The sequence below is a fragment of the Pteropus medius genome, unplaced genomic scaffold, assembly GCF_902729225.1.
Source record: "Pteropus medius unplaced genomic scaffold, Ma_sr-lr_union100, whole genome shotgun sequence".
NCBI classification, from domain to species: domain Eukaryota; kingdom Metazoa; phylum Chordata; class Mammalia; order Chiroptera; family Pteropodidae; genus Pteropus; species Pteropus medius.
The window spans coordinates 2,128,666-2,154,029 of NW_024344253.1; the positions used below are offsets into that span (position 1 = coordinate 2,128,666).

A 25,364-nucleotide genomic window follows, 5' to 3' on the forward strand; every position below is an offset into this window, starting at 1 on the left:
TTAAGAAAAATGTCTAAAAGAAATTTTGACTGGACACTTGATCCTGATATTTAGAATAGATAAAAGAATACAAATTAGAGACAGGATTGACAAAAAGAAAAAAGAAAAAAGGTAGACAGCACCATGTGTGATGGAGTAAACTGAGCTAGTGTTTAGGATAACATATTTTTTCCAGGTATTCATCTCATGAATTTTAAGTTTAGTATCTCAGGACAAACTAGGGAACTATTCTTTACTCCAATTCAAAAGAGAATATAACAACTTCCAATAAAGGAAAAAAGATGGCAGATCCTGGAAGTTAGCTGTTGAATAGATTAATGAGTCAAATATAAGATAAAATAAACAAATGTAAAAAATGTTATTCTGACCCCTAAAACCAGTTTCTTCTGAGAAATAGCAGAAATAAAAATAAACCTTGGTACATTTCTGTAGCTTTCTACTCAAAGAATATTAGAATTTTAGAAAACTATTAAAGGTCTATCATTGATTGTGTTTTCCCCCTAGAAGGCAGGTTCTATGAGAACAGCAAGGTGTCCACGTTACTCACACTGTACCATAGAGCCTAGTAGTAGCTGAATTTAGGAGACTCTCAATTCGATGGATAAACAATGAATGAATGAATGAATGAATGAATGAATGAGTAGATGGGTCAATGCTATTGTGCTGAGCTATTTATTTAAAAATCTGCTACTGTTTTATCCCTGATGCAGTTTCATCTTTCGTCGAGGTAAAATTAAATATTCATGTAATTATTTTCGATGCAGAATGGCATGTTGAGAAGATTTTTCTAATGTCTTTAAAGGTCACATGAAAAAAGACCTTTATTGTTTGTTCCCCATTGCACAACAGATCATCACTACCATCTGTTGACAGTTATTTGAGTTGCAAGAAAGTCGATAGTGAGTATGGCTCATCAATTCAACTTATTATGATAATGGTAACTATAACACATCACCACCACTGAATGATTTATGTAATGGGTATTTATACATGCAAGGGGTAAAAAATAATTTTCTTATATAAGAAAGGACCTTATTTATCTGAGACTTTGATACAACTTTGTCCTATACAGTGATCTGAAATAAATAGGATTTTTAAATGAGCAGGAACTCAAAATTATTTCACTAGGAGATCAAAGTCCTTTTATAGATTTTTCACAAGAATATTTTTGAAGGCTAGCACAGATTTTTCCCTAAGTTTGAGCAAGGTAGGGATTATGCCTTAGTTATCTTTGATTCCCTCAGCAGCTATTACAGTCAAAATATGCTGTGAAACTTAAGCTTCGGGCTCCCTTACTTGCATGGGCGTCTGTCAAGGCCCTGTGCCTAAATCTGAATATGTAAATTTTCTTCTTTATAGTGGACTCCTCAAATTATATAAGCTTCAGGTCTCACAAAGCTTGAATCTACCCTTGATTACAGTGCATTATACCCAGTAGGTGCTGCATAAATGCTTGCTAAATTAAATCGAAGTTCTTGACTAATGTGCTTTATAATTTTTATGCTTTAAAAATGTACATAGTATGATTCACTTTAATATTAGAGCTCCCTCACTAACTCAGTGAGGAGGTAGTCAACAGACGTTACTTTAAGTTTAATAAATAACTTGAATTTATTAAAATATTTAGTATCAACACCATAAGCCACTTGAGGAGCATTTATTTGTATATTCACAAGCGCTATTTTATTCATGGATCTTTCCATTGTACAAACATTGTGTTATTTTATGTCCCTATGCATTCACACATACTCATGTTTGCTTTTAAAAATATGTTCTTTTTTTCTCAGTATTTGATTCACTTACACCTTGAATTCTTTGATCTGAATATCAACTGCTTTGACTATTATATCATTGGTAATAATCTAGATAAGCTCACAATTAATCAAAAAACTCTGACACTGTGTTCCAAAATAGAAAAGGATTTTCTTTCATATTGAAAATTATCTCTGCCACCTTTTGAAAATTATCTATTGAATTCTCCCCCTACTCTTTATGGAGGACTTCAAGATTAACATTGTCTTTTATTTAAAAAGTAAATAGAAAAGACAAAGAGAGGTCAAGCATCTGGTGATAGGGTATTTACATATGTTAATCAAAATAGAGATCATTTGTTTCCATTTTAACATCTAATACTTTGACTTGTCAATATCTACAAAGGATCCTTGAAAAAAGCAGGACTTGAACATTTTACATGAATATAAGCAATGCTACATTAGGTCAGAAATGTTTTCTATCAGTGGCACTAAGCAGCCAATGCAAAGATTACTGTTCATTACAACTTGACATCAAATGTTTAGGATTTTATTTATATATATATATATATACACATATATATATATGTGTGTGTATATATATATATATATTAGAGAGAGAAAGAATATGAATTCATAAATTTATTGAAACTTTGTTGAATCTGATATTAGTCCAAATAACATCTTTCATGATTTCAATGACTTCTGAAATATAATAGTTATTTCTATTATTTAACCATATTTTAAGCACCAAAGCATTTAACTTAGAACTCAAATCAAGGATTCAGCAAAAAAAATCCACGTGCATTTTATTCATAATTTGTCACAAAGGAATTTATTTAGCTGCTTCCTGTGAGGAACATCGTCATCCTCATCACAGCAACTGCCCTTCTATGAGCTCCTCACGGCTCTCTTACCTCCGCTGACACATTTCGCTTGCAATATAACGAAAACAAATTTTAGAAGCACATCTTCTGTTCATTTTTTTCTCTAGCTTGGAAGGAGTGAAAGCATAAGTGGATGAAAAATGTATATTTACATTTGCAAACCAAATAACCGCTTGCCATTTCCTATGAAGTGTTAAATGAATATTAACAGAAAGATTGTATTCTTTCTTTCTTGTTTATAACATACGAGGGGTTGGGGGAAGAGGAATTTTCTGTTATAATCAGGCGCAGTTTTCCCACAGATTTTCATGAGATGGCATCTTGATGGAGACAGCAGCATATGTCCCAGTAGCTTCATAGTTGAACAGGAAAAAAAAATTGAAAAAGAACCCCAAAACATGCTTATTCACAGTCTATATTATTCTGCAAATGGGAGAGAAATGTGCTGAATGATATGGTGCCTGGAATTTTACGCTGTCTTTAAAAAGAACGAAAACATCCTCAATTCATACCAAACATTTGAGATTTATGTTAATTTTCTGCTTTAATTACTACTATGTTTGAAAGAGCTTATTTAAAAAACAAAGACACTCTGAGGTAGCTTTAAAACAAGAAAGGGTTTTGAAATAGAAACTTTTAGTCAATTTAATGTGATGCATGAAATGATGTTTTTTATATAGACTTAATTGTATTGTGACACAAGTTCTTCAATAAGCCGCAGCTTAAAATTGCAGAAACCATCCCTCAGGGACACGTCACGAGGAGATGCAGATTGCCAAGGTCAATTAAACTGATGTAGCTGTGCTGTCACATGTGTAGAAGAGAAACCCACAAGGACATGACAAGTATATTTCTCAGTATTTATAAAAGAATGTCAAGTATGTTATATTTTAGTATATAAATATAATTCTTCATAAACAATACAACAGTAATCATAATGAAGAAGGATTATTAGTATTCTATGAAGAGTTTGAGATGTTACAAAATGATGGGGGAGGAATAAAAATTTCAAAATTTATAATAAAATGATATCTTGAAAACATAGATGAATTCCTCTACTTGCTTGTTGTTTAATTTTACATAACCTGTCGGCCATTAGGACCAAAGCACAATGAAATAAAAGGGCGAGCTGAGGCAATGTTAGTAGATAAGAGCTGAAAGCAAAATCTCAGCAAGAGCAAATAAATTCTAATTACAGGGCCAGGATATTAGAGATCCTTTAGAATAATCTAGGGTAAGGTAGGGACAGAACCAGAGAATGCCTTCAACTAAGAATAATCAAGTCCGGATGGCATGTTTTATTGTAAATTAAACTTATTGGGGTGACACTGATTAATAAAATTATATAGGTTTCAAGTGTACAATTCAATAATACATCATCCGTATATTGCAGTGTGTGTTCACCACCCAAAGTCAAGACTCCTTCTGTCACCGTATGTTTGATGCCCTTTACCCTTACCTACCTCCCTTCTTCCCCCTTTCCCTCTGGTAAACACTAAACTGTTGTCTGTGTCTAGGAGTTTTTGTTTGTTTATCTTGTTTGTTTATTGCTTTCAGTTTCATATCCTACATATAACTGAAATCATATAGCTCTCAGATGGCATGGGTTTTGTCTTTACATTTCTCTCTGCCTCTAAGTATTTGAAACAATATGTTATCCATTCACAAACACGGTGTCACCCACGACAACAAAGATTCATCATCTTCCTGTAAAACTCTCAACAGTTAACCTTGATTCTGCACCTTCCTGCTGCTCCAGGACCTCAAATATTATCTCTGACTCTCCAGAGAATATTGTATTTTTCTTACTCTCTTCTCATCTTCTATTTTGAAAAACTGGTTTTGACATGATTCTCCTTCCTCCCTGCCATTCTTATATCTTCCTTTACCTAATTTCTTAGAATAATTTGTGCATATGACTGCTTTCACCACCCAATTATTCCTTCTGGTCTGTCCCTCTAGTGAAAATATGTTCTCCGTAGTCACCAAATTCTGTGACCTCGGGCCTCCTCTTTTTTGCCTTTTTGTAGCGTCCAAGAGTCGAATCTCATTAATTTTTATCTCCTTTGAATGCTACTCCATCTAGGCTCTCCTCACCTTTAAATTGTCTTTCTTGGGCTCCAACTCCTCCTTATCTCTTTATCTCCCTCTTCCCAGCTCTAAAATAGTCAGTCTACCACACTTGCTGTGTCAGAGTTATAGTCATCTTGTGCCTGTAACTTCACCTCTGTGAACATGACCTCAAACATTACCTCGAGCTCCTCTGTCTGGCACTTCCAGCTGCCTGGCAGCGATTCCAATCTGGGTGCTCTACTGTCCCTTCCAAGTCATCATACCCAAAACCCAGTTTACGAGCTTCCTCTGGGCCTTTTTCCATTTCATAATTGATGATTAGGAAGCTTGCTCTTTTATGTCTCCTACTCGTGTGACCACCATTCACACCTTTTCTACTCTCTGAAAAATGTCCAGGAACCTGGTTCTTTTTTCTTGCTCCAGCTGGCAGGAGAAGACCTTGCCTCATACTCATAAAGAACACAGACAATATCACATGGAAAATCGTATCTTCTCAACTGCCCAGACTACAAACCTATTAGAACTGTACCCACTCTCTCTCCCTTCCTTCTTATAACAACTAAAGGAATCGCCCTCCTATCCAAGGCCATCCCTTCACATAAGTAAGTCCTAGGATCCTTTCCTCTTACCTTATAGGAATTTTGCTCCCTAGGTTATATGCTCTCTCTTCTCTATGATTAGCAGCTCCCTCTGAATTACATGCTTACCGTAAGCATGTACATACTTGTACAATATCTCCAATTTTTAAACCATTCCGGACCTGCATTTGTCTCCTAAAGCTCCACTAAGACTCTTTTCAGTAAGATGATGATTAGTTCCAGGTTGCCACACCCAGTGACTTCTCACCTCGTTACAGGTCCAGAACTAGATTGAGTTGAGTGAGGCACCCAAACACAAAATTTTAAAAAGTTCCTTAGGCTCAAGATCGTGCAGGTGCTGGTAGATACCTCACCTGTTTCACACTAATTATGGCACTGTTTGCCTTGGTTTCTTCTCAGCAGCATTCGACAGATGATCACTTCTTCCTCATAAAAGTCCCTTATCTTGGCTTCAAGGACATGACAATTTCTGCTTTTCTGCTTGCTTCCATGATCACTCTTTAATCTTCACTGCTATTTTTTCCTATTCTCCTTTATCAAATGACCTAGAAGTAGATCTTTAAAAATCTTAGCATAATCTCTGAATCTTTTCTCTGATTTTCTCAACATCTAGTCTGACCACGTTCTGACAATTCATCTAAAGGAAACTCTCATAGTTAATTCTTACAACTCATTTATATTATCTTCCCCTAATAAAGAATGTTAATAAAGCAATCAGCACTTACTGATCACTGGCAGGAGGCATGCACGATACTGGCTATTTCCATGTAATATTTCATTTAGACCACAGAAGACTCTTCTAGGTAGATAGTACCATCCTAAATATAGCCAATAGGTGGCAGAGCCAGTATTTGAATTTAGTTCTTTCTGACACCAAAGTTCTCCCTGCTCCTTGGGGGCAGGAGAAAGCAAGGAATGGGCAAGCAACAGTCTTTTAAAACTTCATTACTGGGGACCATGGTAGTAACTAAAAGGAAGCAGATGGGGGTTGGAGGGACTGCAAACAAATCTAGTCTTAACCAGCCTTACAGATACAGCCTTTAGGTCACAACTTCCAATGGAACCACTTCTGTTCCCTTTCTGTTTAATTAACCACAACCACTTTCTGTGAAACTGTCACCCTGTGATTTTATTTCAATTACTATTTGTTTTGCCTCTTCCAGTCCTCAAGTTTAGGGACATCTGAGTCAACTCCTTTCCTGGCATCTAGCACAATAATTGGCACGTAAGAGGAATTCGATAAATGTTTTTCGGTTGAAAAATGTCATATGAAAAATGTAATAATTGTTTCATTATTTAGCATTCATATTATCCTGTCTTCATGTATTATTTTTCTTGTAAGTCTTATTTCCACAATTAGAGAGCTCATTGTGGAGAGGAAGTCTAAATGTTTTCATTAAAAAACAAATAAACAAAGAAACAAATAAAAAAACTCCAAAAAAGCCTCTACAGTGGCAAACGCAGTGAGTAGGGAAAAATAGGCACTTGGTCAATTTCTTTTGATTGATTTAACTATTTGATTTGCCTACTTCTATGGTTAAATAATGTTCAGTTTGGATATGGTTGTAGAATCCTGGCAGTGTAAAAGTACAGATTTAATTTTCTTCCCCTCCATGCTCAGGACAAGCTTAGGCTCCCTGAGTTAAATACAAAAGATGGACATCAATAATAGCCTGCAGCAACTCCTTTTGTTTTCCTTGTATTCCTTGGGGAGTCTCATTCTCATTTCCTAAACTGATCAACTAATCAATTCAGAATTAAAATTGTCTAAGCACTTCACCTTGATTTGCTTATTTCTCTGCAATAATTCCATCTATTTAAAACTCTAAACTCCTTGAAGATTTGATTCGATTTTATCTGGAAGAGATCTCCTCAAGGAGGTCAGTGTCCTTGAAGGAAATATATGGGGATTGTTTTCATATTCTCTGTTGGATTCCCAAATGCTGCGCTTTGATTTGCTTATTTATATTCAATGATACCATCTACTTAAGACTACAAACTCTTTGAAGGAATAGATTATCCTTTAATCTGATTTGGACCATAATCATCATAATTCTATGCACATTTGGGTGCTTAATACTTCTTGATAATTAGGAGGCAGTGAAAAAAGTAGAAATGCTACTGAAATGTTTTATATCTACTTCTCAGTGAAAGAGCTTTCTAAAATGCTGAATGATACCACGAAGTGATATAAATGATTACAGAAAGGGGTTAAAAAAAATGTTTAATATAAGATCCCCATTGGCTGCATCTAAAGCCTAAATAAAAACAAACAGAAAGCCAGTAGTAAATTATACTACTTACAAAAACAATATTATTAAAATATAAGTGAATACTGAAAAATATTTTAATTAACAAAATAAATCAAATGGAAAAGATTCCCTAAATAGAGCTTTAAAAGTAAGTCTGTGTGTGTTTGACTGCCATGACTAATTATGTATCCATGTAATGTGTGTTCAATTTGGGCTTATTTAAATAGCAGAAATGCTCATTAGCTGCAGTATATCTGTGAAGCTTCAGTAAACAGTTTAATGGTTTTTATGTTTAACCAATTTCATAAGTTCCTGTAATTTTAGCTTTAGCAGCTCATTAATGTTATTTTTTGATATCCATCTTATGACTTTTTTTTCCTTGTCAATCGGCTGTAGGCATATTTCAATGCAAACTTAAAACATACGGTAGAAATCCTTTTAAATAATTTTAGTACATAAATGATGCACAATCCAAAAATACAGCTTCTTTATATAAAACACTAGGTGCATTACCATGCAGTCACGGAATACCTTACCTTTGGTGTTGGCAAAGGCTGTATTCAGTGGGGTTCATAGTGATAATAATGATAAACATTTATTGAATGCCTCCACAAATGTGTGGCTGGTTCTGGACTAGGCAACATATGTCTTGTCTCATTGGATCCTCACAGAGTAGGTATCATTTCAATCTCGTAGTTGAAGAAACTGAAGTAAGTTACCCAGGTCACTCTCTCAGGGTTTGAACCTAACGACAAATCAGCAACAGATGTACCAAGGAGAGAAGCCTTGAGGTCTCCAGGGGCCTTTGGAGATATACACCCAGACCTCAGGAGAGGGCCCTGAACCCTGGGATTAAACACAGTCATAAGGTTGGATAAAGTTCTTGACGAAAGAACAGAAATCCAGGTAAAAACTGTCTACCTTTATTTTTTAAAGTGGCCGCAAGCACAACCTGAACTAAAGCCAGCGGAGGAATCATCAGAGTTTCATGAAAATCAATGTATTTCTGAGTCACACAAGCCAGGAAGGGATCAAGGAGTGTCAAATACAAGAGAAATGTAAGGTAAGCAACCAGATTTGGTAATCTGAGGGTCAGTGAGCAGTGAAAAGATGACATTTGCAGGTAAACAGTGAGGGCGAAGGGCAGAATAAAAGGGGTTAAGGAGAGAGGATCTGGCAAAGATGGCAAGGCAGTGCATGCAGGAGTTTAATTGTATAGAAAAATTTAAGGCACTAGCTGGTATTCATTCATTCAATTAGCAATTTGTTATTGTCTACCTTGCTGTAGGCACTGTAGTAAACCCTACAGAAGAGACGTGTCCTTGTGGGGTGTACATGTCATTTGGCAGAAGATAAAACATAAAAAGTAAACAAGTGAACTACATGATAGTGAAAATGGCTATGAAGTCGGTTACATGAAAGAGAGTGTTATAAGGGAGTGAGAAGCGGGAGAGGTACTTTAGATCGTAGGGGGGAGGGAGAATCATAGAGGGCTCTGTGATGAAATGACATCTGAGCTAAAACATAAAGGATTAGAGTGAGCCAGCATGGGAAGACCTTGAGGCAGATCATTCCTGGCAGAGGAAAGCTCTGCAGAGGCGTTAGGATGAGGTGAGGTCGATGCACTTGAAGAGTAGAAGGGGGGATTTATGTGGGTGGAACAAAGCAAACAAGAGGAGAGGAGGCCTGCGAGACAGGCAGAGGCCTGATAGAGGAGGGCTTTGAGAACTGGGAGAAATTTTATTCTAAGTAAAGCAGGAAACCACTGAAAGGTTTGCAACACGGGAATAAAATGATATAATGTCTGTTTATAAGGTTGATTCTGGTAGGATTATATGGCAGCAAGAGTAAAAATAGGGTGACCAGTGAGGATCTGAGTCTATTCTTCCCAATGTAAGTGAATGTGTCCAGCATCTGACGGTTCCCTCAACGGGAGGACTTGCTGGCCTTTGGATGACACTTTACAGAAATACCGCTTTCATATGCTTTTGTCTTTACTGTGAATTTTCTATAGGGACATTTAGAATAAAGCAATCATTTCATTCAATTCATCCTGACATTATCATCCCAATATTTATCCATTTTTTCATTCATTCTGAGGGGGTTTGGGAAAGGCCGACCCAGAATGTGCCACTTTGGCACTTGGACTATTTTGAGCTGAAGACAATCAAGGCCCCAGAGATTCAGGAACAGCTTTTTAAACTCCCCCTTAACTGCCTCATAGAATTTAAATAGAGGGCCTGGTCCGGGAACAGAATTATCACTAGAGATTACTATAAGTAAGGGCTAGGTGTGGTGGGCTGGGGTTGAGCAGCAGCGCCTCTCTGTGTCCATTCTGTCTGCATGGTGTGGCAAACATTTGTTTACCAAACATTTGCTCTTCTCATCTTCCTGTAAATTGTCTTCCTCCCCTTTGAAGTACCAGAACCTACTCCCTGCTACTAAGTTCAAGATGGCATATAAACCTCGATTGCCTGATTGCCTATGGGTCTCATATTCTTATGGGGCTCCCATATATACACAATTTGTTTTTCTCCTGTTAATCTGTATTATATCAATTTGATTGTTATACCAGCCACAGAACCTACAAGGGTAGAAGGAAAATTTTTCTGTCCCAACAATTCATTCATTCATTCATTCATTCATTCATTCAGTGAATACTTAGATCTGTGGTGGATACTTTGGATTAAAATAAACTATGCTGCAGTCTTATTGGCAATATAATTCTGAATATATAAGCTATACAAAGTGAAATAGGAAAAGAGCAGACACCAAAAAGGACACACGTATTTAATTACATGTTCCATCTGCGTGTGAATGGAACATATTTAATCGAAATGCCCCTTTAAATTTCCAGTACCAATTGACTTTGCAATAAAATTCAGATACCTTAGCCTAACTCTAAAGATATTTCATGAGTTGGCAATAATATGTTTTTCCACCTTTACTCTATTTCTCGTGGGGTACCCTATGATTTAGTCGAAGGAGCAACACCATGTATGTATTTGGTTTGTTCACTGTAATGGAATGTGCTTTCCCCTGTCTCTGTTCTCTTAATTCCTACCAGTCCTTGTCTCTATGACAAACACCACTGCTTCCATAAAATCTTCTTTGATTCTTACAGCTGGAAGTCATCTCTCCACCCTGTGTGTAACACTAGCAGTTTATCTATTTCTCCTTGAGTCACTTTTTTACCTAATAACATTTTTATTTATGTGTATTTCCCCCCTCTGTTAGACTGCAAACTCCTATACACATGGAAAGTGTATTCATTCTTATGTACCCAGATCCTAACACAGAATCTTGCATACTTAAATACAAAATGAAAGAATGGGAAATAAGGTCCCACTAGTGTAGAGTAGGTAGGAGGGCAGATTAGAAGAGTGTCAAAATTAAATTGAGGCGATTGCTTTCAATCCCACCATGGGGAGAATAATTTCAGATCTTAAAGTATGAGAGTAATGTAATGATCCTGGTGATGCAGAAGTTCACTTGGCAGCACTGTACAAATATAGGGGAAAACACTGGGCCATATTAGACCCAGTGAATTATCAATACAGTTTCCAGAGGGGTTGGAACATCATTGGATATTTGCCAAACACGTAATGCATAGTATGCTTGACACTCTCATGCACTTGTATGAGAAAAAAATTGATTATGTAAGTAAAAGTCCTTTGAAAACACTATTCAAAACTTCATAATTTAAAAATACTATAAGTATAGCTAGCATGTAAAAAAGGTTGGCACCGGCTAACGTTAGTCCATACAAAGCTTGGGTCGGGTTCCTGACTTTAGAGGAGGGACGCCTAATAAATTACACATACATATTACATTTGAAGTGGGTAGTTTCTATGTTTGGAGGATAGATATTAAATACGATTCAATGTAATTTTTCAACTTACAAAATTATGGCTTACATTTACGCAGGTCACTGTCTAATATCACCAAAGACTATCTTAAACAGGCATATTGTTATTTTTATTTTGTGCTTTGAGTCGAGAATACAAAGCAAAGTAATTAATAATAATAATCTCCAATACAGAATATATATTACTAATAACATTAGTATAAAACCTAGATCATTACTTCATAATTTACCTAGATTCTGCATCTTGATTTTGTATCTAACAGAAGCTTAGTGTAGTTCAACATTTCACAAAAATGTTAGGTTTCAGAATAAGCTATTAGTATACCATAAGCTAACTAGTATTCAAAAGAGAAATATAATGAGCCATGGTCAATAAAACTCAGGACATCTATGCCACTCACTATATATTGAATAACAATTGGCTATTTTTATGATTTCTGTTCTCTGAAACAATTATGCTATTTTTTTTCCATTTTCTGCCTTCTTTCCTAGGCAAAACTTAATACATGCCTCTGCTCTACTTCTGGTATGTAATCTTTGATTTGATAGAAAACTACTGATTTATCCACTGTCTCCCTGTAAGAATGCATACGATATCAACCTCTAGTGAAACCTGAAAAATAAAGATAAGGAAAGGCTCTGAAAAGAGCTATTCACTGGGGGAAACAAACCTATTCCTATGCAGTATTAGAGGGAAGTAAAATAATTACAGAAATATCATGTCGTGCTTCAAACGGATGTCTAAGGCAGTTGTAAGTGATGTGATGTTGATTGCAAATCACTTTCAACACTTATCAGTTTGCCCTCCCTCCTTGTCACCTCCACCCTTTTAAAATAATTTCAAAGAACGACTGGGCAAAGATTCCATTATTTCAGTTGGTTATTCTGCAGAAATGCCAGTAATTGTATTAGATTCCATCCCTTCATCCTCACTCTGCACAGTATGGAAAGACAATAAACCTTTCGCTCGGAAAAGAAACTGATAATTAGGACAACTTTTAAGAAAATATATACAAGTTTACTATTGGGCTCCTGAGAATGGTTCTAGCCCAGACTCCAGTTAAAAGCAAGGCAATGTATAAAAAAGACTAAAAAGGGCTCATGCTCAATACAAGTGAACCTATAAAAAGGATATATTAAAAGTGTTGTTACTCAGGCATTTTTAAATGAATTAACAGCATAAAGAATTGCATGTATTAGCAAATGGTGGGGATGTAGAGAACCATAGAGTAGAAACTGTTCTGAATGCCATGTCCTCCTTAAGATAATGACCACTGGAAAAGCGGCAGTAGCAAAAGCTTACTTTTTCCTCTTCATAACGTGGGAGGTGAGATGCTTTGGGATTTCCAGAAGAAATGCCACGTATGCTCATTTATCATGCTTTCAAGAAGCTGTTATCTAAACTCTACGTTGTAAGGGCCTGCTTTCATTAATTCAATGAATAGCCATTTTTCTTGGCACTAGGTTATGACAGTAAAAAGACAGACAAATGCTATATAATGATTCTCGATGTCTGCTTTCAATCATTCTGTTTTCTTAGTTCTAGCCTCATTTCCAATTGTTAAATGGATTAGCAAATTCAAATGCAACACATCACCATCTTCCTCAGAGCTGTTCTACCTGTGGCATTTGTGAGTTCTATCAGCATCTGAACATCTGATCAGACTCCCACACTAGATACTCCGCATTCAACCTCTTATCAAACAGATGACCAAATCCTGACTAATCTACTTTAAAAATATGCCTTGATTTTGAATGTTCTCCTGTAGTTCTACCTTCTCTCCCTTAATCTGGCCCTTAATCAGTTGCCACTTAAACTAATGAAAACAGTCTTTTAACTGGTTTCACTGATATTATTTTGCCTTAATTCTAGGCTATCTTTTCAACGCTACTGCGACCATGGAGCAACATGCTCACTCTACACCCCGATTTCTCCCTCCATGTGGGGGAACAGTCATTGGTATAACACTCAAGCCGTCTCTCTGTATCTTACTTACCTCTCCTTAAGAAGCCGAAATTAGGAATTATAATTAGTGAATTTAGAAGAAGAAATTACGCTTGTGGACATCACCCTTGTGAGGCCTAGAGTTTGGGAGGTGGTCATTCACACATAGGTTCTTCATACTAAAATTCTTACTAGGGCAGCTTCCATCAGGGACTTGGATCACATTGGATCAATTTGGATCATACTGGTTACTGGGTAAGTAACTGTGCCTAATCTAGGCATGCAAACACATTTGCTTTCTGATATGAACCACTTCAAAGGTGATTTCATGGTTTCTAATTCCCAGCTATTTTAAGAATATTACAAAAGGAGCAAAATCTGAGCAGAAACAAGGAAGATTTGAACTACCCAAATTACCTCGTTAACAATGAAGATCTCTCCCATATTTAAACCTCCCCATTTGTCACCTGGTGTCTATAGGATAAAACTCAAAATCCCCAGCTCTTGAGTCCACATAAATTTGTAGCCAAATTTCCTGCCATCTTCTTTACCCACTGTCCACCCTTCTCTTATCACACATCATCCTCTCTAGCTAAACAGAATTGTCTGGTCACACGAGGCCATTTGTCAGCTTCTACTTTCGAGTATGATATTCCCTCTAACAGAGAAACTCCTACTCAACCTTTAAAACCCAGTCCAAACATGATCTCAAATTTGCACATTATGTTGCAACAATGTATTTACATGCCTGTTTCTCCCATCAGCCTATGAGCCCTGCAGGGCAAAGACTCTCCTACTCGTGTTTGTATGTTATGCCTATAACACAGCCGGACATTGAGAAATGTTCTCTGCATGATGAATAATGAGAAGGTGAATAGTAGAAATCATAAAATAAAAAGTTCAATCTTAGAAATAAAAATAGAAAATTCAGATCTTCATTTATAAAGATGAGAACATGCATGAAATAAGTAGGCTGATGACAACTTTCTAAAGACATGCTTTTTAAAAAAATATAGCTTTTTAAAGTGACTGTAAAATGACTACTTAATCTAACAGTGTCGTGTTGAGCGAGTTGCATAATGTCCCTGCGGCTCCCTCCCTTCCACCCCCATCCCACCTGGAAACTCCCACACAGCACTCAGACTTCAATTTACAACCCACTTCCTCTAGGAAACTTCTCTGAACCCTCAGACTGTATTCTGTGCTTCCCAGCACAATTTATTATAATTGTGAGTCTCCCTGTTAAACTGCATTCCCGGGACAAGGTCTTAATTTGTATTTCACCACTTTATCCCCAGAACCTAGCTCAGTGCCTGGGACAGCAGGCCACCAGAAAGTATTAAAAAAAATAATAAACCTGTGAAATGACAGTTCTAGAGTATGCACTTTCTTAGGTCCCTTCCTGCATGTTTGTAAATATAAATATGGGAAATCCCAACACAAGATAATTGTATTGTAACATATCCAGTAAGTTACACTGGACTGGAACTTTATTTTTCAGTTCTGTCCCATCCATTCTTAGATATATTAATCATTAGAAAGTCCCTTCCTCGAATGCTTTTGCCATTAATTAAAAAGGTCTCCTAACTAGCAGTGAAGTACAGAATTCCTTAATCTGTTCTTTGAAATATTATTGTAAATATTTCTGTTTATAAAAAATGTATACAACAGTGAAAATTTGACCAGTTATGACAGTTTCTCAATTTGGTCCTCCATTCCTTCCCCCTTCCCCTTATAGTTTTCGGTAAGGCAGAGGAGGATTTAGGCAAGCTGAAGGGCACATAGTGGACGACCATTGAAAAAAAATGTTGTTGAATCTCTAAGTGCCACCAATAGCTTGTGGAGGAGATGTTTTATTGCTTGAAAAATGGACTGTGCTGGTTAAAAAGAAAGGGGATGAGTTATTAAAATGTCTTAGTGCTCCCAATTCCATTAGTCAATTACTGCATGGGTAACATTTTAATAGGAATAAAAGAAATCAAACATATTGATGCTATGTCTTTTAAGCACAGATAAATATGAGTTTTGGGTACCCTTAAAACATTTTTCCTAGGTTTTCTCCAATGCCTAAATAATTAAGGAAAAAAACAAACACATTTGAAAAATTTCCTGATATCTGCACTGTTGGAGTCTTAGGCACACCATTTCTCCACTAACCGGCAAATTTCGAGTTCTGCCTTAGCCCAGAATGAGACAAATTAACCCATGGCCTGCACCTTTTCTCAGTATGGGGCAAGTGAATCAAAGCTACACTTGAAGCTGGTATTGACAGAATCTTTAATTTACCCACGAGGCTTTTAAAAACTTTGCAGAGGGCCTTATAATAAGAGAAATGGAGATTTAAAAACTTTCCTTCCCCCAAAATTCTCCCTTATGGAACTACCTGCAATTAATGCTGTCAAGGGAATTGGTTTCTGAGGGTTACATTAACGGTTCAGAAAGAACTGGGTTTTGTGTCTCACTGTTGTCTCCAGTGAGATGAACCAAAAGAAAATGCAGGCACTAGTGAAGTGTATGAGCTCCTCTCCCAGAAGAGGGGTCCTGCCCCGCTCCCCTCCGCCCCGCCACACATCCGGGAAAGTGGAGTTATCTTCTCATTCGTTCTCCCGAGCAGGGCCATGCAGCATGTACTCAGTTTATCATCACCATTTATCCTTCCAAAAATGTCGACTTAATCTTGGTTATTCCCTCCCATAATTTTCAAGCACTTAAAACTCAAACTTAGTATTCTCAAAAGTGCTTCTCTCTTTCCTTCTTAAAATAAAAATGGGCAATTATCTTAGATTAAACAAAAAATTTGGTCCAATTTCACCATTTTTAAGAGGACAAAGTTACTTAAAAATCTGCTCTTTAAATACCTGATTTATGAAAACTCAAAACAGAGATTTCTAACTAGTAAAAATTTGTCTAAAGAAAATTCCTTTTGATAGGATGAAAAATATCAGAGTTGATAATAAAATATATGATACAGTTACAAACCATGCAATCTTTTTTTCTGCAAGTAAAAATAAACAAATATATAAAACATCTTCTCATTTAAAAAATTATAAATGTGAGAGCATCCGCTTCATTTATTTACAAAGACATGTTGACAGACCCTGTGAGGCCCCGGATGAAGTCCTGATTTTTCCAATGCTTTTATTCTTGTACAGCATTCATACCATCATAACTCAATTTAATTATCAAAATATGGTTTTGTTACAGGAGGATAATAATATCTGAAACTTGAAAGATGCTTACTATGTGCCAGGCATATATCGAAGTGCTTTACATATATTATTAGTTCATTTATTATTAAAACAACTCTAGAAGGTAGATACCATAATCATCCTCCTTAGGAGACCAAGACCATGAAGTGCAAAGAGATTAAAGGAGCCAGGTTTTCCAGCTGGGCAGCCAGCTCCAGAGCCCCTACTCCGAGCTGCTACACCAGACGGACTCTAATTAGTGTAATATTTATTGGATTATAAAAAATGCAACAACTTATGCCAAAACAGGGAAAAAAAATCAATAGCAATAGGAAAACTGAACTTTTTTTTTATATTTTCTAAGAAAAAGAAACCAAACCTATCCCACAGGAAAAAATAACTAGGTATAACAAAATTAATATCTTAAAATGAATCTAGTCAAATGCTGAAATATAAGTTGTATATCTGTTTCAGGCAGATTAATATGTTGGTGGCTGTTGGGACTATAGCCTACTATCTGCCTTTGGGGAGTTTACAATCTAATTAGAAGATAAATTATAATGTGTTCTAGAAGATCAAAGCATACAGCTTTTTTCAAAGTGGACATTTCCAAAGACAGAGAAGGTGGCTGTGGTGCAGTGTGTGGCAGAGGTACAGAGGTATGGCAAGCAGGGCTGAAGTGCCTCCTTCAGTTGTCTGAAAGCATATTCGAAGACAAAATTTTGTCATCTAGATTTCGTAGGAATGTGAGGACAAGGCCAACTGTTACTACCTCTGTTAGAAAAATGAAGCTGTGAGGTTGGTAAACATAGTAACATGTTCTCCTCATCAGTTCAAGACTAATGGAAAAGATATGCACACTTTTACAACTGGCAGTTTGGTTCCAAGCCTGAGAGAAGGGAGGATAAACTGAAAATAAGCATGAAGTTTCTTAAACCTGACATTGTCCAAACAAAAAGAGAGAAAATTCAAATATTGGTGTTTACCAGAATAGGAGACTTCCTATATTACAAAATACATATTTTTAAAATAAATAAAAATATATTTTCTTATTTATTATTATTATTTATGCCTACAGGACCTGGTCTTCCTAGATGGTCTCCCATCCAAGTACTAACCAGACCCAACCCTGCTTAGCTTCTGAGATTAGACATCAGGCTTGTTCAGGGTGACATGGCCATAGACCAGGGACAGTGGCTCCACTGGGGCATGAATCCAAGACCTTCTGAATGTAAAGCAGACGTGCTAACCACTACACTACAGAACCATGTCCAAAATAAACAAATATTTTAAATTTTCCAGGGAAGGGCAATATTTGTGGATCAGAAAATCTTAGGCTTAATTTACTGACAGCCTTTAAAATCAGTCTCGAACAATAAAAAAAAAAAAAAAAAATCTCAATTTAATGTAATTTGAAATCTTACCTATTTAGAGAGAATGGATGATAATTTTTAAAAAGAGGAACTACTTTGAGTTTTTCACAGGAAAGACATTAGATAAGGTTAAGTCTTTATTATCTCAATCAAATTAGAAATTGGACACCACACAGCCTTTATAATTTGGGACAGCAGTTAATAAAGGATTCAATTAAATTGTGCTCACAATAAATGCACATATATTCCATACACGGGGATGTGAAATATCTAGTCTTTTGTTCCTATTTCTCACTCACTGCTACAATCCAAAAAAAGAGATAGAAATAAAATAGAATTGGATAAAATAATGATGATTACTTATAATTGTCATTAGCCTTAGTAGCAATAAAACAATTAGCAACTGTAATCCAAGGGCAGAATCCAAATTTGTTTTTTAAATTTCATATACTTATCTTTTCTATAAGCTGTTGAGGCACTTAAACATTGTTATTACAGGAAATGTATAGCACAGATATATAGAGTGCTTAATACTAAATAAAGTTATTTTATATTTTCTTTTGTGAAACATACACATTAAAGGACTTGCAAAAGTAATGCAGTATATCAGAGGAAAAAAAAAACTGAGATTAAAAGTTTAATTTCCTACTTTAAGTTACCTTTACAAATATATGTTATTGATATAATTGAGACACTACAAGTATATTCATTAAAAATATTATTGTAATCAGAGAATGCTGAGAGTACAAATTATCATTGTATTTCATGTGTACTCTGTCACATTTATTTCATTCCTTGAATTCTTCAGCATATATTTATATCATGCCTTCACCAAGGACTTTCTGAGTTACCTCTGTGGAAGTGTAGGAGCTTTAACCTATAGCACAGGGTAACATAGGTGAACTTAATGGGAAGAAAAACTGGAATTAGACATTTGAATCTTGGATAACATTTTGAACTTTAATGACAGGAGAACTATGGTAGCATTTACAGTAATAGCAAAGTTGACAAGAGATCTGCCTTAGGGAAATCTGATGAGGTCATCTTTCCTTGCTTTGTGTATCTCTGTCTAAACGTATTCTCCACTTGGTAAAATAATTCTTTGTTTAAAGGTCTGCCTCCAACCCTGGTCTGTAAAGTTTTTAAAAATGCTTCATTCATCTTTGTACTCTCCAGAATATGACTTGACACCTGGCATTCGTTCACTAGATACTCAGTAAATGTTTGTCACATGCAAAAGCATAAATATAGGATAGAATGTCTTCTGAGACATGAGAGTGGAGAAAGAGATTTTGGAGTCATTTTACACAGAAGTGAAATGGTACCTACTGTAAGCTTAGCCACTACCTGCACACAGAAGTTGTTCATTAGATATTGCTTACAGGAATGAATGAATGAATGACTGAGACAATCAGTTCACTGAAGGAATAAATATATTAAGATGAGAAAGTAGGTAACTTTGACCTTTGGAAAGTATTAAAAATTAATAAGCTGGAAGAAATGAAGCCATCAGTGACAGACTGGAGAAGTAATAGTTAAGAGAAAAAGCAAGAAAATAGAGTGTCATAAACAATAATTATCTGTTGCAGTTTCGTTTTCAAAGCACTTTTACATGATTTCATTTTAATTCTGACAACAGTCCTGAGAGGTAGGGAGAGAAGGTATTATTATGCTTGTTTTTTATAGAGGAAGAAGCTGAGGTGCAGAAAGGTTAAGTGGCTTAGAGGAGAGCATTTCAAACAGAAAGAAATATTTAATATTGTCAAATGCAGAAAATAGAATAAGGACTGAAAAGATGTCACCGAGGTTGGCATGAAGTTCACTGGGGCCAGTGAGGCTGGAAAGGGATGAAGAGGGGTGGGAAGGCAGGTTGATGTCTTAAGAGTTTTTAAAGACAGAATTTTAATGTATTAAAGATAAATAAATTAAATGATATAGCATTACATGTATATCACAAGGGCATCACACATAAGATTTAGGGTAGAAAAGGAAAACATGAATACCTTCTCTTCTTACCCAAACGGAGAACTTCTTGTAAACTGATTTTCACTATACCTATCCTTTGTGTGCACATGAGTTTTCTGACTTTGAAATTACTATTGTAAGGTTTTACATGTCATTTGGGTAAGATCTTGATCAATTTCTAACAAATATTAATTTGCTATTCCCCTCTCTTCGATGTTTTCCATTTTAAAAGCAGAGTTGAGAACATTTCACAGTCCAGTTCTCCTCTCACGTGGAAAGCAGCTTCTTACTAACGTGAACATTGAAGGGCCCTGGTAACGCAGGTAATTCTATTTAAGAATAAATTTTCAAGAATTTTATTATTTCAAGTCAAGAAGAGAGAGAAAAAGAAAAAAAAATGAAGAGCTATTTTTACTTGACTTCTCTAAATCACTAAATATATGTGGGGTAACTTACACAGGTAAATCTGGAATAAAATACACGAATTTAAATTCTGGAATGATTTTGTCAAGTAAACATGAATAGATCAAATTTTCTTCTACTTTACATTTTAAATACTAAGTTAAATCTTCCAATCCAATAATAATAATAATACGTCATGACACACAGCTCATTAATATTGACACACACACACTCACACTCTAGCATAACCTTAACAAAATCACATCTGAAATTGCAAAAGCTGTTTTCTATGATCTTCTGAGTCACATTTACTTAGGTTTGCTTAGAAAAACATACATTTTTTCTTAATATTAGAGTTGTCAGTTGTGGAACATAAATTTAGATAAGTAAGCTAAATTATTTTTTGATAGGCGAATCACCAGCGGAGTTGATGGTTAAATATGATTCGACTTTCTATTCAGCTTTTGGTGATGTGTAGAACAGTAAGAACAGTATGAATTTTTAGATAATAGGATGCAATTTACTCGTTGTCCCCCTTCCTCAAACCCAGCTAATGAATAAACAAACCACACTGTGACTGTGTCTATATACCACATAAACATTTAGATGAAAAGTGATAAATTCAGGCCATCATCCAGCTATTTGAAAACATTTATCTTGATGACATTAAACATCTGGATGTTTCCAGATACGGAGCTGTTTGATGTCCTGCAGATAAAATATTCTGATGACTGGTTAAAGTTTTTACTTATCTGTTACATATAAATGCATATTTGCATGCATATATCTCTCCTTGCTGCAGACACAAACTGTAATTTTAGTATGGTTATAGTAGGAAGTCATAGACAGGAATTGTCAGATTGAGATATTTTTGGTTATTGTTCTTAATAAATCTATGACCTAGAGAAATGTCTTTTATTTTCCTTTCAGTAAATAAAAGACTTAATTGTCATTCCAACGATCTGTATTAAGGTAAACGATTTGCAAAATGAAGGCACCTAAGCTTTCATCTTCAGTGGCCCAAAAAACAGTGTGGGGGGGAAAATATAACACAGAGTGGTATTAACTAATTGACTTATTATTCAGTTTAAATGCCATATAAAACATTTCCTTTGCTCATCGTCATTTTTTTAAAAAGCATTTTGTTCTTAGCATGTCAATTTATGCCAGCCAGATGAAATGACAAGAGTTCAAACTTCCTAATTCGATAATTTTGATATTTCTAGTGGTGTTTTGGCATGGGGTTAGTACTAAATACGAATCCTATTTTTGTCTATTCGTTAGATCCTAATTTGTCTGAATCATCAAAGATTGGCTGTTACAACTTCTCTGTCACATTTTCTTACTCTAGGACTAATTGAAGAAAAAGCTATTCTTATAGAAGAAACAAGGCAAACAATATTACAAAATATAATGTACATTTTGATTATCGGTTTAAAAGCAAGATTATCATTCTTTTCCATTCCCACACTTTAAAAGTAATCCCGCATAAGCATTAAATAACATTGCTAAGCCTTTTAAATCAAGATTGCTTGCATTCCATACTAGAAGAAGAAAATAAGTGTTAAAGTGAAAAACAGTTCCCTGAAAGCTGGAAATTATTATGGCACTAAAGTAACAGACAATTGCATAACACATTTCAGCGTCAAGCACTCTACCTTTAGGATCATTCAGAACTGAACCAAAGGCACTGATGACCACATCGGCTTTCAGATGGACTAGCTGATCTTCATCTTCATTCCATTTCCCAGTTTCATCTTGCTCTGTCCGAACAAATTGCATAGCAACAATTCTTCCACCTTTTACTATAACCTTCCGTGGGGACAGGAAAGGCAAAAATTCACACTTCTCTTCCTTAGCAAGCTCCACCTAAAACAAAACAGAAGAGAGAAAAACTTGAAAATGTTTCTTCTCCAATTTAACATTTGATTTTTCAGTTGTACATACTAAAGCGTATGATGTTTACATCAACATGAATTTTTTTTTTCTATCACCAAAGCTGAGATTGTTATAAGCCATTTACAATTTATAAATCCCTGAGCAGGAGAAGTCTTGAACTGGAGCCGCCATGTGGAAGTTTATAGATCATGGCACCAGGTATTTTTCAGCTTTTAGGTATCATATGCCCTGTGGTTGTGATGTGGGAGGTTTCTGACTGCCGTAGCCAGGTCTCCTTATGCTTTCATTTCTGTAGGTTAAGATTCTCTTTAATCAAACCACACATGAAAATAAATACTTCTGATGATTATCAAGCTGCAGATAGCTAAGCTGGAAGAAAGTCAATAAAGTGGGTGAACCAGTCTGTGCAAGTACATGATTAGAATATTAGGCAGGAGAAAAGAAGACTTAAAAAACTCTGTGCAGTAAAGAAATAAATAACATTTAATCTTACTTTTGTAAAAATACAAGTGAAAATTTTAAGAAAGAAAAATAACATGCTCCTCTTGAAAAATTCCTTGTCTTCCACGTCTCTTAAGTAACTCACTTTGCCGTAAAATGAAACTCTTCAGTTTTTGTTTGTTTTCCTGCCCATAATGGGATGTTTATCAGCATAGAATGTAAATATTTACTTATTTGCTTATTTTCCTACTTACTGTTTTTGGGAACTCAGGCCTTTGTGAATGTAATCCTAATTGGTAGGCTGAAGGTTCTTTCAAAAAATGTAAAAACATCCTAGTAAAGAGGCTGAGGAGTGTTGAGTCTCATTCTTTCCCTCTCCTGTGGAAGACAGGTGGATTCTCAGTAGGAATCCTGACAGGTGAGGTTGGGAAGCTGTGTGTCAGGCTTCAAACCAGGATATATCTGGGTGACATCCAGATGGAAAATCGAGACATAACGTAACTTGCTCAACGTTGTCATCATGCCATGGTGCCACCTCTCAGTGCTATTCGTAACTAGCGGTTTCATGCTTTGCCACACATCAGGGTCACCTAGAGGGCTCGTTAAAATAGACTGCATGTCCCCCCCACCCCGTCCCAAGTTTCTAATTCTGTAGGATTGGGTGAGGCCTGAGGATTTGCATTTGTAACGTATTTTTAGGTGATGCTGTGCTGTTGGTCCAAAAATGACACTTTGTGAACCACTGTTGTAATTAGACTACAGCTGACTGGCTCTGAACTTAGTTGTTCCATACTACGCATTCTCAAGGGGAGTAATATTGCCCACAAGGGAGTGAAAATTGATTTTCGGGAAAGGAAAAATTCTGATATTGTAATGGTTTGTGATATCCTCTAACCCTTACCAAAGGATCCACAGCATATAAACAGATATCTGTGGTATTAAAATTACAGTGATGGGGGAGATAGTAATTAAAAAAACAAACCCTAAAGACTCCCTAGGGAGATGATGATAAAAAAAAAATTTGATTAACACTGGTCATTAGTATATATTAGGATGAAACTATTGAGTCTATGTTTTGTTTAGGATATATTTTTTAATATTGGCCTTAAAGGCTTAAAAATTGGATTGCATAACTATTATTGCACAGTATTTCTCTTTTCATTATAAAATTAATAGTTTAGTAATATCAAAAAGAATAGATATGTGGGATATTGTGACTGCTAAGTATACAAACAGCGGCTTAAAACTGCTCTCTGTTTAGACAGGGAAACTAGAAGTAACTGGAATTGAATCAGGTTTGAAATCTGCATCTTCTGTTTATATGGGATGGTCACTAAAATTGGCCTTCAGTCTTGTATATAAAATGGGGATGATAATTCCCAATTAATTAGTATGTGGTGACACAGCAATTCAGACATATTAAGCCCCTAAAGCAGAACTTAACATACAGAAGATACAGATTCGTAGTTGAAAGTCTCTGAATTCACAATTTCCCCTCACTCATTCTTCAGACTATTCAATACCACTCAGCAATGAGATTATGATTCCAATAGGAAGGTGGCCTGATAGCAAAGGTTAAAAAAAAAGGAAAGGCCAAAGATGAACCTTAGATTCCTCTTTTATTTTCTACAGAATAAAAATGTATGACTACTGGAAGGCAAACTATTCCTTAAATATTTCAAATTATAAAATAATATGACTCCAGGATGTCAGATATGTATTCTGCATCACTTTTTGCACATTGCGTAATGTAGCACCTTCTAACTCATCAATGTACACCAGTTTATTGTGTTACAAAAATGTCAATGTTAAATTTTAATGATAATGTCAAACTTGATTGAGTAACAATGCCAAATGTTTATGGTTTGAATAAATCAATTCATAGTGCATATTTATAATGGTATTCTTTTCTGTGGAGGACAGAAATAAAATTCTGAACTATGCTGGGATCATATCTCAGACTCATTTAGGATCCGTTGTCTCATTCTACTTTTGTCTATTAACAGATAGTGCCTATTATCCTATGTAGATAATTTTATACATTTTGACAAATTCGGCATTAAGTTTAGAAAGAAAAATTAGACACTACAAACAAGTCAAAACTTTTAAAACTTTAAAATAAAGATCACCAATGATGTAATGTGTGAACATGCATTAGTAGTATTCTTACCATGTTTTTGACTTCCGAGGGCCTAAAAAGTATATACAGTCATGAACGTGAAGAAACTGTATTTTAAGATATCCTCAGCTCATATAATAACTTTCCATATGCACCAAGATTGATAACTTGTATTCAGATATTTAGTATTTGTGCCAACTGTCCGACAGTGCACAGAAGTCAGGCAGTATGAACACTGGCCCCCCACAGAGATTATCACGAATTTCTGTTTTTGAAATTTTAGAAATAGTCTTTACTCTCTAAACATCTAAGAGTAGACTATTAGGCAGCAGACATAAGTCACACCACTTCTTACTATTTTGCTATTAAGTAGCTATATTTTCCATTTTACATAAGAGAGAATAAAACTTTTAAAGGAAAGATAGGAAGATATCTTTGAACATAGTACTTTATTTGAAAAGTACTGATATAATATTGAGAAAAGAAGAACTGAGATACGATTTACCTTAGGAATTAGAGAAATGTTAGGAAAATCAGAAGACAAGTAAGAGAAGTCATATGTCAAGTAAAATATCCTTTCAGTTATTTGTAGATAACAGGGG

General features: G+C 35.5%; 1 protein-coding gene and 1 pseudogene across 3 annotated transcripts in view; both read right to left on the reverse strand.

The window, feature by feature from the left end:
- DPYD (dihydropyrimidine dehydrogenase) overlaps nucleotides 1–25,364 on the reverse strand; it is a 701,368-nt gene that overhangs the window by 383,495 nt on the left and 292,509 nt on the right. For all 3 annotated transcript variants that reach the window (XM_039869542.1, XM_039869543.1, XM_039869544.1), the window contains one exon: nucleotides 21,962–22,172. In XM_039869542.1, the coding sequence (XP_039725476.1) occupies nucleotides 21,962–22,172 (211 nt within the window). The remainder of the gene's footprint in view (nucleotides 1–21,961; nucleotides 22,173–25,364) is intronic.
- Nucleotides 17,633–17,748, reverse strand: LOC120607968 (uncharacterized; annotated as a pseudogene).